Source organism: Palaemon carinicauda, chromosome 40, assembly GCF_036898095.1.
Source record: "Palaemon carinicauda isolate YSFRI2023 chromosome 40, ASM3689809v2, whole genome shotgun sequence".
Taxonomy (NCBI): Eukaryota; Metazoa; Arthropoda; class Malacostraca; order Decapoda; family Palaemonidae; genus Palaemon; species Palaemon carinicauda.
The window spans coordinates 18,476,051-18,492,612 of NC_090764.1; the positions used below are offsets into that span (position 1 = coordinate 18,476,051).

The 16,562-nt window shown below is 36.8% G+C and overlaps 1 protein-coding gene across 2 annotated transcripts in view; it reads right to left on the reverse strand.

Annotated features, from left to right (window-relative positions):
- The window catches only part of Hmt-1 (ABC transporter ATP-binding protein/permease Hmt-1), a 63,589-nt gene that overhangs the window by 33,332 nt on the left and 13,695 nt on the right, over positions 1 to 16,562 (reverse strand). For both annotated transcript variants that reach the window (XM_068363392.1, XM_068363390.1), the window contains exon 4: positions 12,248 to 12,395. In XM_068363392.1, the coding sequence (XP_068219493.1) occupies positions 12,248 to 12,395 (148 nt within the window). The remainder of the gene's footprint in view (positions 1 to 12,247; positions 12,396 to 16,562) is intronic.

Genomic DNA, 16,562 nt, shown 5'->3' on the forward strand with positions numbered 1-16,562 from the left:
TATGCCATTGGTCCAACCTTTCCTCTCCTCATTCAACCTTGCATTTCAAAATTATGCTCTTTTTGCAAATCAACCATTTATATTCTTCCGTTGTCCATATTGAAAATTATCTCTCCATCATCCCAGTTTCCATTATCTTCACTACCTAAATCGAGCTCATATTTACTCTTAACTTTCTCCTCTTGAAAACACTTTCCAACTCTTTTTACCAAGGTGCTCATCATTTACAATCTGTAGACTCTAAATATTCTACAATTAATTCATAACTAATTTTCATACCCCTCAACTTTGCACATACATTTACAACTGTTTTTCTCACATCTTTCTTTACTTCATTCACAATAGAGGATGAACAACCTGGTTCACAACGATCTTAATCCACACTCATTCTCCCTTATCTAAACCCACGTTGCTGTTCTCATCTTTGACCTTCAGTCACCTGTCTTCCTTTCATAATTAAGTTCCTCTATACACTTTTCCAAGGTATAGGCTTCAATATAATATAATGATCAATATCATTTTTACAGTCATCTTTCAACACCTTGATATCTATACAGGAATTATCATTCCTGTCCCACATTCCTTTGGAACCTTTCCACCCTTAATACAAACCTTGCAAATCCTGGTCAGTCACTTAATCATACTTTCACCTACATACTTCAATCGTAATCTTGTCAACTTCAGGTGTTTACTTTCACCTACATACTGCAATACCTCAATTGTAATCTTCATTTGCATTAAAAATTCAACTTTTCATGTCTTACATCATTAATTCATCTCTTTCTCAAAATACTTGCTCCATCAACTAGGATTTCATTCAAATAGAGATTCTCCTTACTTGCACATTTTATTCTATTATCTGTTCATTAACACTTCTTAAGGAGGATGGAAATAGTCATCATTGATAAAGTAAGAGATAAAAAACGGCTATTAATATAGTGGGAAACATGACCAAGAAATTTTGAGAAAATAAAATTTTATTTTACAGACAAATAAATACATAACTAAAAGAAATGATCAAATGGGTTTCAGAATACAAAAAAGCAAGGAAGAGAGTTTTGCAATATGAACACAGTCCAATGTCAACAGAGTAAGTATTTACAAGGTCTGTTAAATGTGGAGGAGAAAACAAAGAATAAGAGCTGATTGACTGAAGACTTAAGAGTATTGGTATAAGATTGAGACTGTTAAAAAGACAATGACATGACAAGATAACAAGCGAGTTGCAAAAGTAAGGTGGTGTTAATGTGACTGATGATGACCAGGGTTTGAGCGGATTAATTTTTATCAAGCAACGTCAGTAGAGGTGATAATGGCAATTGAAATAATCCTATCAGTAAAACATTTTTCAGTATATCAAAGGTGTGTCATAGGACTTTTATTTAGAAAGTATTATCGATAGACAGTACAACTAATATGGGAAGAACAATACTGTATGGGTTTTGGTAAGGAAAATAAAGAGTACTGTATGGAAAAAGTGTTCATCAGGAAGCAGTGATAGAAGTTTGAAACATGTTGTGTGTCAACTTATGCCAACTACAATTCTTTATTCATAGTTGAATTCAGGTCTCTCCCCAGAAATAGATTTTTCCTTCGTCAAAATCCCTTTATTCATAGTTGATGAATTCATTGAATTAATGTACTGCATTTTCTTTTGATTTGAATCACCCAGTAGATCTGACACATTGTTTAATCACTTTATCAATGTCACTTTTTAAAAAGAATTCTTCAAACTACTTCGTGGTGTGACATGCCCGCAATAAATCAGCTAGGGTGCCACAGCCCACCCTACCCCCATTATCCACCACAAATGAAGCATCATATGCTGAATCCCCTACTGCTGCTAACTCAGCGGTCATCAAGGCAACCGAAGGAAGCAGCAGGGCCTATCGGAACTGCGTCACAATTGCTCGCCATTCATTCCTATTTCTAGCCCATTCTTTTGCCTCTCACATCTATCCTATCACCCAGAGCTTTCTTCACTCTAACAATACATCCATTCTTCTATTCCAAATAATATTTCCAATCTCGCATCTTTTACTCTCTATCGTACTACATCAACGCACATTCAGACACCCCAAAACTAGAGTGCAGGGAGCTATCACTCTCCCCAGCTCCTCCTCTTTGATATCTCACAGGAAACTATACAGTACAGGAGAGGGGATTCCCAGTCCCCTCGTCCCGTCCCTTTTAGTTAATTCTTACAACCCGCAGGGATACGTCGGCGTTATTCTAAATGTTGTTATGTCCCCGTGGCATAAACTAAGTAAAACTTAGAACAAGAAAAGTAAGGTGAAAGGTTCATCCTGGTACCATTAACCCTTTTATCCCCAATGGACGTACTGGTACGTTTCACAAAACTCATCCCTTTACCCCCATGGACGTACAGGTACGTCCTTGCAAAAAACTGCTATTTACATTTTTTTGCATATTTTTGATAACTTTATGAGAAACTTCAGGCATTTTCCTAAAGAATGAGACCAACCTAACCTCTCTATGACGAAAATTAAGGCTGTTAGAGCAATTTAAAAAAAATATATTGCAAAATGTGCTTAAAAAAAAAAACGCCTGGGGGTTAAGGGCTGGAAAGTTCCAAATAGCTTAGGGGTAAAAGGGATAAGTACCAAAATAAGACTTTTGAAGGTTCATCCTGGTTCCTTGAAATACATAAATAACAAATTTTTACTATGTTAATTCTTATTCTTCCGGGATTATGTAAAATCAAAATAAGATTGTTTTCCCATTCTGCAGGCATTGTACCTTTGCAATGACTAAACACAAATATCAACTAAAGGTATTCTATCAACCGTTATGAAATAATACTTGAATAATTATACAATACTGTATAAAAAAAAAATAAAATAGAAATTGTACACAAATAATTTCATGTGTAGTGAATATTTTTTGGCATTAGGGCTGTCAGTTTTGCATTCCATAAAACTGTCAAGAACATAAAAGGTTTGTGCTGGAATCAGCTTTGATACCATAAATAATTTAACTAAATGCTATGTCACTACAAAATTGTTTTCCTTAGTTCTCATGACTTTATCTTTATTTAATAAACTTGAATCTTTCCGAGCTATGCAAACCCGAATCTTTTAAAATAAGGATATGCCTTCAGTAGTGCTCTAAAAGCCATTGGATCTTTAACAAGGTAGTTGGTAAGGAAAGATTGCGTGAGCAGGAAACCCTGCCAACCCGTCTGTCATAGAATACAGTGAACCCTCGCTACTTCGCGGTTCGACCATCGCGGATTCACCACTTCGCGGATTTTTTTCATAACCCATGTCTATACATATATTGCGGATTTTCCGGAAATATCGAAAATACCGCGATGTGACCGATGGTGCGAGATTGGAGAAAGTAAGGAAAATTGAATCATGATTGATTTTCAATATAAATGAAACTTTGAGGAGCAACAAAGATATCATTTGTTAGAGAGATAGAGAGAGGTAAGGAATGGGAGGTAGTGAAAAGTAGCCCAGAGAGAGAGAGAGAGAGAGAGAGAGAGAGAGAGAGAGAGAGAGAGAGGTAGAGAGAGAGAGAGAGAGAGAGAGAGAGAGAGAGAGAGAGAGAGAGAGAGAGAGAGAGAGAGAGATAGAGGGGGGTTTAAATGTAATAAACAAAAAAATTTGATAGGTTATAACACATTGGTGCTTATGTAATATCAACTGTATACTGTAGACGGTTTGAATAAGTTAAGAAATGGTATAAATGATACTTTGTTAGTGTATTCGTACACACTCAAGAGCGGCAGCTAGATGACAGCTGATCTAATCACAGCCAAAAGTAAAAAAAAAAAAAAGTCAACAATACTCGATTTTTAAAACACACCCGAAATTTAAAAACAAAAGTACACGCTTTCTTAATGTGCAATTAACTATTTAAAGAGTGGCAATTTTCTAGAATAAAATGATATTTCCCAAAAAATAGTGGTTTGCTGATGAAATCGGATGCCCTATTTTTGGCTATGATTGAAATGGATGTAGACTCGGCCTAATTATTTCATTTCGTATTTAATTGACACTAAGAAAACTAATTTTAGTTTCTTCATCTAAATGTAAGTATTGTATAACACGAAGAGAGAGAGAGAGAGAGAGAGAGAGAGAGAGAGAGAGAGAGAGAGAGAGAGAGAGAGATGAATCAGCTGTTGTAATCAAATGGCGTGTTTTTGTTTCGTGAGAATTTCATCGCCACGACTTTAACAACAACATACTGTACTGAACTTTACAGTATTATACAGACTACTGTAATATGATAAAGTAAAATATTTGTAATCTATTTTATATGAAATGGGGCTATTTTTGTTTTGTTTAAAATTTACATTTACGTATGTAAAACAACTCTCTCTCTCTCTCTCTCTCTCTCTCTCTCTCTCTCTCTCTCTCTCTCTCTCTCTCTCTCTCTCTCTCGTAGATTGTTTTCCTGCTTTGCTACGTATGTATGATTTTATATAGATACGGTAAATAATATTTGTAATAACATATTTTATAAAAGCTTTTACTGTAATATCATTATTTATCACTTTCATCATGCGGGTTAAATTCCTTAGTTTGTTTACTGAGCGTACTTTATGACGCCGTCGTTTCAGGCGGCGTCATAAAGAAAAAAATTTAATTTGGAAGTCCTAAGAAAAATTAAGTAAAACATTAGTAATAACCAAATCAACATACTGTACTGAATAATCAATATAATTGATGCAAAAACTAACCTATAAACAGATGTGTAAATGCGTTTGTTTCTTCATTAGGATCAGAGATAAACGTAAACAAAACATTGGTTGCCATTTTTTATCGTGCTTTTTGGCGTGTTTAGGAAACGCATGATATAAAGTCGCCTTTAATATTTGTGCCTGTTTTAGTTTAGGGTACTGTATTACATACATTAAGTGTTCTGTACATTAAAGGGTAGTTTGTTAACAGTACTACGTACAAGGGAAGGTTTTAAAAGTCTGAATATACATGTTAAATAAATAGGTAAATATGGTGTTACTACTTCGCGGATTTTCACCTATCGCGGCCGCGTCTGGAACCTATCTACCGCGATAAACGAGGGTTCACTGTAGTCATTTTAGTCTTTAGGCCTACAATTTAAGATGGGTGGTTGAATAGGGAAAATTAATTTAAAGGAACAAAAAAGGCATTTACAGAATGACTGAAGGCCTAAATGTACTAAAAGTCCCTCCAGTCACCAAAAGCATGAGATTTTCTTCTTCGAGGCTGAGCTTAGATCAATAGTTCCAAATTAACATAACTCAACAAGTACCAGTTCGGCAAAGAGAAGTACAGACTTGAGCAACGTCTATGTGACGACTAGTGAAGATTAAAGGTGTCTGGTTTCAGTTCCAGTTTAATCAGAATAAATGACAACCAGAATGTCAGCCGGGCAAGCCAAACCCCCACTGTGGTGCTCAAAAACAGCAGTGGCCTCACCAATAAACAGTTTAAACTTACAGTCCCGGGTGGGGATCGATCTGCTGCCATGCGAATGCTAGGCGAACACGTTACCGCTGCACTAGTCTGGAAGCTAGAATAGTGATATTGTACTTCCAGTGCAAAAATTCAGGTTCATTTTACTGCCTTTGCATTCCAGAGATGGAACCAGGAAGGTAGGGCTGGAACGGATTCGGATGGAAGATGGACTGTGCCCGGAGAGGGTAAGAACAGGTGGAACAGGGTCCAACCATTCTGGAAGATAGTAGTGGTCATTGCTGGAATTTGGAGGTAGCCAAGTCTTTTCTCAAACTTAAGCCAAATGGATTGGCCTACCCACGAAAAGGCTTGACTGCAGTCTCCCTCACAAGACTAGAGCCCTTGAGGGATACAGCCCGGTAGATAACAGAGCATTGTTACATGGCATAACATTCCACTGCTGCTTCAACTTCACCCTCCTGTGGGGCCAAAGAGGCATCCAGCACCTATCTGATCCATACAGCAAAAATTGCCTCTGTGACCAACCATCAGGCAGCCAACAGTATCTCAAGGCTGGAGACTATGTGCACATCAACCCATTACAGGAAATTGTTTCCTCTCCCTGGAATATGAACGTTCAAATCCAAAAAGGATCCAAGATCGTATAATTGAATAATCATGTCAGGAATGTTCATGTTCCATGTCTGAGAAAGATTCCCTGTTGCTAAATAACGAATGTGATACCATGCACCCTCTTTCAAGTGAACAGATATGGTCATATCATCATCCTAGCTTGGTGCTCAGAAGGCCAGAGAGGGTACCAGTCACTGACTGATTTAGCACACTTGATGGTGTTCTAGCATCCAGGACCAGTACTGAGCAGTGGTATATCCTCTTTCAGAGGAACGGAAGTACTGCAAAAAAAAAAATAAATAAATAAAAGAGAGAGAGAGAGAGAGAGAGAGAGAGAGAGAGAGAGAGAGAGAGAGAGAGAGAGTGGAGCAATACTCCATCATCCAGGTAAGCTGTGAGGGGTTGATCATCCTGCCAGGCAATTGGCCCTGCCCCATCATCCAGTTAAGCTGTGAGGGGTTGATCATCCTGCCAGGCAATTGGCCCTGCCCAGGACCTATCAATTGGCCATGGATACAGGTGACCCATGGCCATGGGGGACCATGGTTATATGTGATCACTTGGCAGTTGATACAGGGGATCACTCACCTTGGACCCATACACATATGGGGGTTGCCATATTGAACCTAAGGAACAAAACACTGATATACACTGGATAAGGTACAGGGTGGGAACTGTCTACTACTTATGTGAGAAGCAAGATTTCTGGCAGTCTTGCAGAGCTTACTACAGTCAGCCTTTCAGAGATCCTTCTATTTCCCCCTTTCTTCTGAGAGAAATATTCAGAATAAGGAAGGAAAAACGAAGAGACTTAGATGTACAGTATAGCTTCACAAGACAACATATCCTAACCCTCAATCACATAATTCGTGTTCGGTCCAGAGGTAACACTCACCTGGTATCGGTGCATACAGCATCACTGTTATTATCTGCCTCACCTTGTTTACCAACCATGAAGAAATTGCTTGATGAGAAACTCCTAGTGCTGTAGCTTGAAGGTGCACACTGATAGCTGTTACTCTAATCTTACAATCTCTGACCAACCCTGAAGGTACCGGTTGGAGAGTGAGTTCCGATAAGACCAAGGCTTTAGCATAGTTATGCTATACCAAGCTCACGATGGCTATCATTTGACATGAGTTGTGAATCCGCACGAGGAGGTAAACTATGATCAACTACGCTTCGTATTGGCACAAAGAAGTAACATATGATTGGCTTTGCTCTGTACATGCAAGAATAAATAAGTTACAATTGGCTACACTCAGCACCCGCATGAGGAGGTAGCTTCAAGGAAACCCTTATCGGCATACCGTACGATGCTAGAGATAGGGCCATGGTATGACCATTCACCAGCAACTGATGAAACAACAGTACTTTCACCACATCAGGTTCCCAATCGTTAGCTGACAACGAAGGTACCAATCGATGCGGGAGCTCCGTATCGGTATGAAGAGATAGCGCGAATGATACCCTTCTATACCTACTGCAAGGGTAACTAACAATCCTCCATATCCCAATAGGAATGGGAGAGGTTGGAACAAACTTCTCACCCTCCCCCGACCTCATTGCTGATGTCTGGTCTAGATAGAACTGCTTACCTGCTCTCGGTATAGCATCGATAACTGAAACACCAACTCATACTCGCTTGACTAACCCTGAAGGTACAAGTTACAAGTTAGTGGGTGACTACTGTCACTCTCTCGAAAGAGGAGAGCAATTGCTTTAGGTGCCAAAGAACTTTCATCAAAAGGCCTTCACACACTACTATCCTTTTTGTCTTCTTTCCAAGGAAGAAATGTCCAAAAAAGTGAATGGAGGAGGAAGAGAATGGTAGTAGGCAGAGAGAGATAGTGAACTTCCTTTCCTTCCCCTTGCCAGCTATGCTTCCTGCTGTGACCAATAATGACTGTGCACTACACAAAGAATTAAATTGGTGGTTTTGTTTCAAGGGAATAACTATGAACACTCACTGGCACTGCGCTACACAAGGATCCCCATCAGGGGAACGCCGTCAGTACGAGAAACTATCATGAAGGGACAAGTTACGCTATGAGTTCATCGTCTTCCTGACTGGAAGAGCAAGAACAATGCTCCAAAGAAAGTTGTTGCTGTTTGTATCCATCCCCTGACAAAGGCACATAACAAATGGGGTTTTGAAAGTTTGTATCCTCATAGGAATGAAATTGAAAATTCACCCTACCACATCGTTACCTTTCAGCTTACAAGAAAGAGTGCTCACATAAAAATAACCAACACTTATCCCAAATGAAAGTAGGAAAAAATCCAAGAGTTGACAAAGCAGCGTAATGGTACGCCAGTACCTGTCGTAGCCAAAGACAAAAGCGGCTATTCTGTGACAGGTGGATGAATGGGACTTCCCTTCGAACCACCTGTCAATAATAACTATAGTACCTTGTTAATGATTCAATGGCAACTTCACCTTTGAAGACTTATCCCTATTTTAAAGGACGAAAGGTTTGTACACGTGTTGGAACAAACACACAAATACCGGTACCCATATTTCAATGACTTGTCATATGTTGCATAAGATTTGGGGAAGTTTCCCTACAAATCACATGCTGTATGAGTAATTACAAAGATACCTATCTTCCCTCAGTTCACCATTTTTCATCATGACCGCCAAAATTACTTATTGATACACAACACTTGAACTTCGAATTTGCATTTGTCTTTTCCAAAATTTAAGACTTGGGATACAATGGGCAATGCTGTAATATTACAGTACCACAACATTTAGAAATATTGGGTATGCTAATCAGAAAAATTAAAATATAGTACAACATATTTATTCTAAGTAACCACTTTACAAATTAGCTACATCTCTGATAAATCTCAAAATTACCAACAACCTTGCTAGTGATAAACTAAATAACAACGGCAATTCAGACAACTGAATACTAACGGGGATAAAAATAATGTTAAAGAGAAAAGAGCTACCAAACTGAATAAAGCAACAGAGTATTGGAATTTTAAAATTGCCTGCTGCATATACAGCAGTTCCTCAGGTAATTACCTACAATAATTGAATGTTTTTTCGGAGATCGTATCCAAAAAAAATGGATGGTGATTGGACGGTCTTAACCGTACTGCATTGCATATTATCTTTCCACTATAATGTACTCTTAGCATATTTGCAATAGCCACAATATAGTACAATGTATTGAGAAAACTCAAATAGATTTACGATAGTTTTGTATTGAGAAAACTCAAATAGATTTACGATAGTTTTGTACTGAGAAAACTCAAATAGATTTACGATAGTTTTGTATTGAGAAAACTCAAATAGATTTACGATAGTTTTGTATTGAGAAAACTCAAATAGATTTACGATAGTTTTGTATTGAGAAAACTCAAATAGATTTACGATAGTTTATAAGGACACGAGGCCTGATAAAAGTCAATTCTAATTTTTGCAACTCGATTAAATTTTTGTGTATGCCTACTACTTTACATCAGCCAAATCACAAATGACTATGAGTCGTGTACATAATTTGACAACAGAAAAGTAATGAGATTGGAGAAAAAAAACGCTATATTATTCTTAGTAACATCCAAGACAGAACTCTCTGGACTAGATATCATCGTATCAGATATAGCGGGCAGATGTACACAAGTTGAATATTCCATTTTTCACTTTCTTTTAAACCACTTTATATTGCATTTTCCCTTGTGAGGTAGCATTGTAATTCCCTAACCTCATTTCTAATAGGTAAAACAAAGACATATCACAAATTTTTAAGTAATTTGTATTTTTCCTAACATACTTACCTAGAACTACTTTCTTAGGAGTTACTGGTAACTCTTCCCAACCGACCAGAATTTTGTGTAGTTTACCCTATTACAAAGACATCCTTGTTTTAAAGCAATACTGTACGTATTCAAATGGTCTACATGGGGCCGTTCAGAATGCATTTTATCTGATACAATGACGTCTAGTCCAGGAAGTTCTGTCTGGAATGGTATACGTTGTTACTAATAAAAGGATTTTGACGAAGGAAAAATCTATTTCTGGGCGAGGGACCTGTGTCGTTCCGTGAAATGCTCCTCTAGCACCATTTCTAAGGCATAGTTATTGCTAAATATACCAGAGAAAAAAAAGAGATGCATGGAATGCCAGGAATAAACCTAGCTCGCTCACTCTTTGAATGTCGGTATAGAAAACTGGGGCGTGATTGAACCACGACCATAGATCCCTCACCAATTAGACCTCTCCTTCCTCAACATCCCCAATGGGACAAAATTCTATCATCATCCTGAGGAAATGCTGTATAAAGTAGTGCATTATAATAAACAATCATCATTATTTATCACCAGGGTATACGGTGCTGGGTAGAAACAAATTTCAACATTATAGTATACTATGTAACAAAAAATACATTCTACATTGAGTAATATGTGAATTAAAACACAAAATACACATTACACGTTGAGTAATACGTGAAATTGTAAGTCATCATAGTGCTAAGAACACATATACAATATATATTAATCTATTCTACAGTAAATTACCTTTAAATAACATCCAACTATACAGTATCATAATGAACACATAATAAACTACAGTATTAAAATCAATTACAGATTGCAATTAGGCATGCATATAAAATAGTGCAAATACAGTAAAAAGGCAATGCAAGGTTACAAAAAAAAAAAAAAAAAAAAAAAAAAAAAAAAAAAAAAGAGAGAAATAATTAGAAAGTGCAGGACCCAATTGCAACCAAAAGCACAGGCTCCCAGCATCAGGGGGGGTTGCAGAACACAGATGACGCTTGCAAGCGCGTTCCTTAGTGTTGGCTATTCATCACCACCAATACCAGTCTGTAATAATAGACTGGATAAGAGGTATCTATTCTATGGAAATTTCACTATGGAAAAAAAAATAATAAAAAGCTAAAGAAAGTTTCATTTCAGAAATTACAAGCTACAGCAAGTCACTACTGAAGAGTTCATTTGAGTGAAAGATATGAAGTTTTGGATAACTAAATAAAAATATGCTTGCTTATTGTCACTTATCAGCATTGAGAATTCCATTGGGTTTTTATTTTCCATTAATTCATTCATTAATTTTCCTATCTTTACTACAAATACTATCTAACAGAAATGAACTACTGAAAATCAAATTTGAAATGTCTATCATAACATGAATCTGATAATCAATCACAGCCTTCAAATCATTTATATAAAACTTAGCAAGCAAAGCCATACAGTGATATACACTATACCACCAATATATCAACTCTTTTCTAGTAATGTATAAGAAATAAGCTGTTTCCAGAATTCTTTAGACATACCAAAATAAATATTTGATATGATATCAAGATATAAATAAAAATTTTATTAACACAACTTCGTTGATAAAAATAAATTTTCAAGATTAAAGGAGAAAAATCTAACAAAAACAGTTAAAATTCTTGTTCAGTTATGATAAGGAAAAGTGGAGTTGATATGGCTGGCACAAATATCATGAAAGGTTATGATAAAATACATAAAGTCTATCCCAACCATTTTACCAAAGAAAGAGGACATGTACAGCATTTGTTAAATAGTGCAATTTTCTTCCTTGAATTTATCTTCGTTTATATAATTCAATTTATTCATATTAAATATTAATACTGTAATTTGATTTATTGTTATTCATATGTTACAGGAGCTATCAATGCTTTTTGTTGGTTACAGAAGTTAAGTAATTGGTGGGACCTTTGAGTCCTGGGGGCATTTCAATCCAGAGGGAGATCGGAAACACATGGCCGAGGGGAGGGAGGTAAAGCGTTTGAGCACTGTCCATCGCCTAGGGTTATTCTTACATACTTTTAGATATTCCTATAATACTTCAATTAAGCAAATCAAGAATACCTTTCAATGCAGGCAGCATCAAGCAATAATGAAAACATTTTAATATGGCAAAAGAACTTTGGTAAAAAGCAATTAATTTTCATAATTTCTCCTTGTATTTTCAAAAATAAAAAAATATCAGATAGTTGGCCAATAAGCAAGCATCTTTCTAAAACTACATAGTACTTTAGAAGATAAAATAATTGGCAAATTAGCATGCAGCATTCTCTTATTATCTGTTAAATACTCATGCAATATTAACCATGTAACCAAGTAACTACTGAAGAAATGGCAATAACATATCATACTTGCAAATAAATTAATAAAATTGAGAAATGTTTTGTACTCACATTTCCTTCTTGATCATTGACAGTTCCGCCAAAGTTCACATAGTCACGTAATGTAGAGATACCCGGGGATTTGAGTCCAAGGATAAAAAGCAAGCATCCGCTGATGTATCGGAGTAAGAACAAGACAAATTCCATCTTGTCTGTAAGTCTGAAAACCCAATTAATAGGAGTTTATTAGGGCTCTTGACTAAAGAATAATCAGAAAAACGTCAATCAAAATACAGCACCTGAATAAGAATATCAGTTTAGGATCGATAATGAACTAGCTTCTTTGAATGTTCCAAGGATCACCGACCCCTGAAGGGACGTGAGCCATGAGCAGAAAAGTTAAAACAAGAACAAGACAAATTCCATCTTGTCTGTAAGTCTGAAAACCCAATTAATTGGATTTTATTAGGGCTCTTGACTAAAGAATAATCAGAAAAACGTCAATCAAAATACAGCACCTGAATAAGAATATCAGTTTAGGATCGATAATGAACTAGCTTCTTTGAATGTTCCAAGGATCACCGACCCCTGAAGGGACGTGAGCCCTGAGCAGAAAAGTTAAAACACGAACAAGACAAATTCCATCTTGTCTGTAAGTCTGAAAACCCAATTAATTGGAGTTTATTAGGGCTCTTGACTAAAGAATAATCAGAAAAACGTCAATCAAAATACAGCACCTGAATAAGAATATCAGTTTAGGATCGATAATGAACAAGCTTCTTTGAATGTTCCAAGGATCACCGACCCCTGAAGGGACGTGAGCCGTGAGCAGAAAAGTTAAAACAAGAACAAGACAAATTCCATCTTGTCTGTAAGTCTGAAAACCCAATTAATTGGAGTTCATTAGGCCTCTTGACTAGAGAATGATCAGAAAAACATCAACCAAAATACAGTACCTGAATAAGAATACCAGTTTATGATTGATAATGAACTAGCTTCTATAATTTACAATAATGTTTATGCAAGCTAACAACACCTGTCTTATCTGGTGTCTGAGAACACTACCAGTGTTTTCCCTATCAACAGTGGTTCCTGGTCTAACTTAATATTATCAAGGGATAATAAATCCCAAACTAATTATCTGGACTTAACTTCATTTAGATAACTAGCAACTTGAAATAATAAAAAAATAACCTATAAATACACTAACTATTATTTGAAGTTGAAACCTTCAAAACAATCTTATACATCTGTTAATACTACATTCTGTATGTCAGATGATTTAAAAGAATTTACCAAAATATTTGTTAAAATAATCTGCAATTTTCTTCCTGATGGGTTCAAGGGCAGTAAACAGTAAACTTGAAATTCTTTCCTTTACAGTTTCTATAATACTGTATGGGTTATTTCTAGTTTTAGCTTTAAAGGCTAGGCTAGTTGATTGTATAGAGAATGATGCAGTAATGCCGCTCACGATTTTCATCTTCGCAACAGCCTAATGAGTTTGCTTTTGCTAGTCATAACAATAAATTAACAACATTAACTCCTTTTGTGGAATCTCAGAAACCAATTAGATTTCGTTTCGGGGTAATATTTCAGACCTATCTGGCCCATTTCAGACCATAGTCCAACTCATCAAATGATAGCCATTGATTCTAGTGCACCAGTCAAACACAGAGCAAAGCAAAACACGTCTGACCAACGCTGGTGCTGTGGAGGAATGAAGTAAGGGGGTGGGGAGGTGTAGGGGTGGGGAAGGATAGTCGTAGTAGGAGGCAGCAGATGGGTGTAGGACGGCACCTCGTTGTTCCGGGGGATGTTGATGAGGGAGAGGTCTAATTGGCGAGGGACCTAGGGTCGTGGTTCAATCACGCCCCAGTTTTCTATACCGACACTCAAAGAGTGAGCGAGCTAGGTTTATTCCTGGCATTCCATGTATCCTTTTTTCTCTGGTATATTTAGCAATAACTATGACTTAGAAATGGTGCTAGAGGAGCATTTCACTGGGCGACACAGGTTCCTCGCCCAGAAATAGATTTTTCCTTCATCAAAATCCCTTTTATAATGTACACAACACCTCATATGTCAGACCATCTTGTAGAGCGTCAAATTCTTTATTTAATCTTGACCCCTCTGCTACATAAACATCACATTCCTGCATTGCAAGAATTTAGACGTCCATAATTTAAGGGCAGAAGACCAAGATATTAGCCTATATCCTAATATCCCTCCTCTCAATGAAGTACATTCCTCTAAACAACAGCTTACCCCTTATGTACTGAAATGATAGCCTGGATATTTCATCACACCTCTTGAGGAAATAATTGCCCTTTAAAATTCTATATTGTTAAGTGGTTGGCATGGAAAATAAGATTTCCTTAAGCTAAATGTTTTCCTTTGGAATTGGATTGGCTAATCTATTTGATTGTATCCTGTTTGAAAAGAAATAATTAAATGATGTTCTGATTCAAATTACTAATTATTTCCAAGATTAAGAAGTGTTTGCATACATCATAGTCAAGTTCAGTATGTACTTTATTTATTTTCAATTATATCTTCACTTTCCCTGCACTCAAGCTTTTCATTGGACAAATGAATAACATATAAATTCCAGAAATCTTCATTGAAATAATTAATTGTTTGTAAAATTTTAAAAGTGAAAGTATATCGATGAGGGTATAAAGCACTGCAAAAACTAAACTGAACTAAATTCAATGAAGACTACGTTTTTACTGATTTTCTTGGTATAAAACCTAATTAATAATTGTTCATTGAAATTTTTCTCAATATTCCCTACACTACAGTACAGTAATTTCCTAATATGGTCCAGTTATCTTATTCTTATACATTTTCCACACAACAGTGACCTTCCTCTTTTCAAGTTATTCTAGGAATAATCTTTCAGAACACTTTTTACCCAATTCCTCCATTTATTATGTTTTCATACATTCAGGTCATGGCTTAACATAAAAAAAATACATACAAATCATTCACTGGAAGATGAAACAAGATGAGTGGGACAAACAAATATACTTAATCAAACAAAATGATATTTTAATTATAAAATAAATTTTTTAATATACTTACCCGGTGAATATATATAGCTGCAACTCTGTTGCTCGACAGACAAAAAACTGTAAAAAACTCGCCAGCGATTGCTATACAGGTAGCGGGTGTGCCCATCAGCGCCAACTGTCGGCCAGATACCATACTCAATGTAAACAGAGACTCAATTTCTTCTCATCCCACTGCGTCTCTATTGGGGAGGAAGGGAGGGTCGTTTAATTTATATATTCACCGGGTAAGTATATTCAAAAATTTATTTTATAATTAAAATATCATTTTTAAATATTTAACTTAGCCGGTGAATATATATAGCTGATTCACACCCAGGGTGGTGGGTAGAGACCAGTTAAATATGTTTACATCTTATGAGCTAAGAGTTTTTATTTCATTTTAGAAGTTATCAATATAACAAAAACAAAATAAATAGGTACCTGGTAAGGAAGTCGACTTAGACGATTACTCTGCCTTATAAGCACGTCTTCCTTACGGAGCCTCGCGATCCTCTTAGGATGCTGACAGACCCCTAGGAGCTGAAGTATCAAGGGCTGCAACCCATACAACAGGACCTCATCAAACCCCTAATCTGGGCGCTCTCAAGAAATGACTTTGACCACCCGCCAAATCAACCAGGATGCGAAAGGCTTCTTAGCCTTCCGGACAACCCATAAAAACAACATTAAAAACATTTCAAGAGACAGATTAAAAGGATATGGAATTAGGGAATTGTAGTGGTTGAGCCCTCACCCACTACTGCACTCGCTGCTACGAATGGTCCCAGAGTGTAGCAGTTCTCGTAAAGAGACTGGACATCCTTCAAGTAAAATGACGCGAACACTGACTTGCTTCTCCAATAGGTTGCGTCCATTATACTTTGCAGAGATCTATTCTGCTTAAAGGCCACGGAAGTTGCTACAGCTCTAACTTCGTGCGTCTTCACTTTAAGCAAAGCTCAGTCTTCCTCACTCAGATGTGAATGAGCTTCTCGTATTAACAATCTGATAAAGTACGACAAAGCATTCTTTGACATAGGCAAGGATGGTTTCTTAACTGAACACCATAAAGCTTCAGATTGGCCTCGTAAAGGTTTAGTACGCTTTAAATAGAACTTAAGAGCTCTAACAGGGCATAAGACTCTTTCTAGTTCATTGCCTACGATCTCCGATAAGCTGGGAATATCGAAAGATTTAGGCCAAGGCCGAGAAGGCAGCTCATTTTTGGCTAGAAAACCAAGTTGCAGCGAACAAGTAGCTTTTTCCGACGAAAATCCGATGTTCTTGCTGAAGGCATGAATCTCACTGACTCTTTTAGCCGAAGCTAAGCA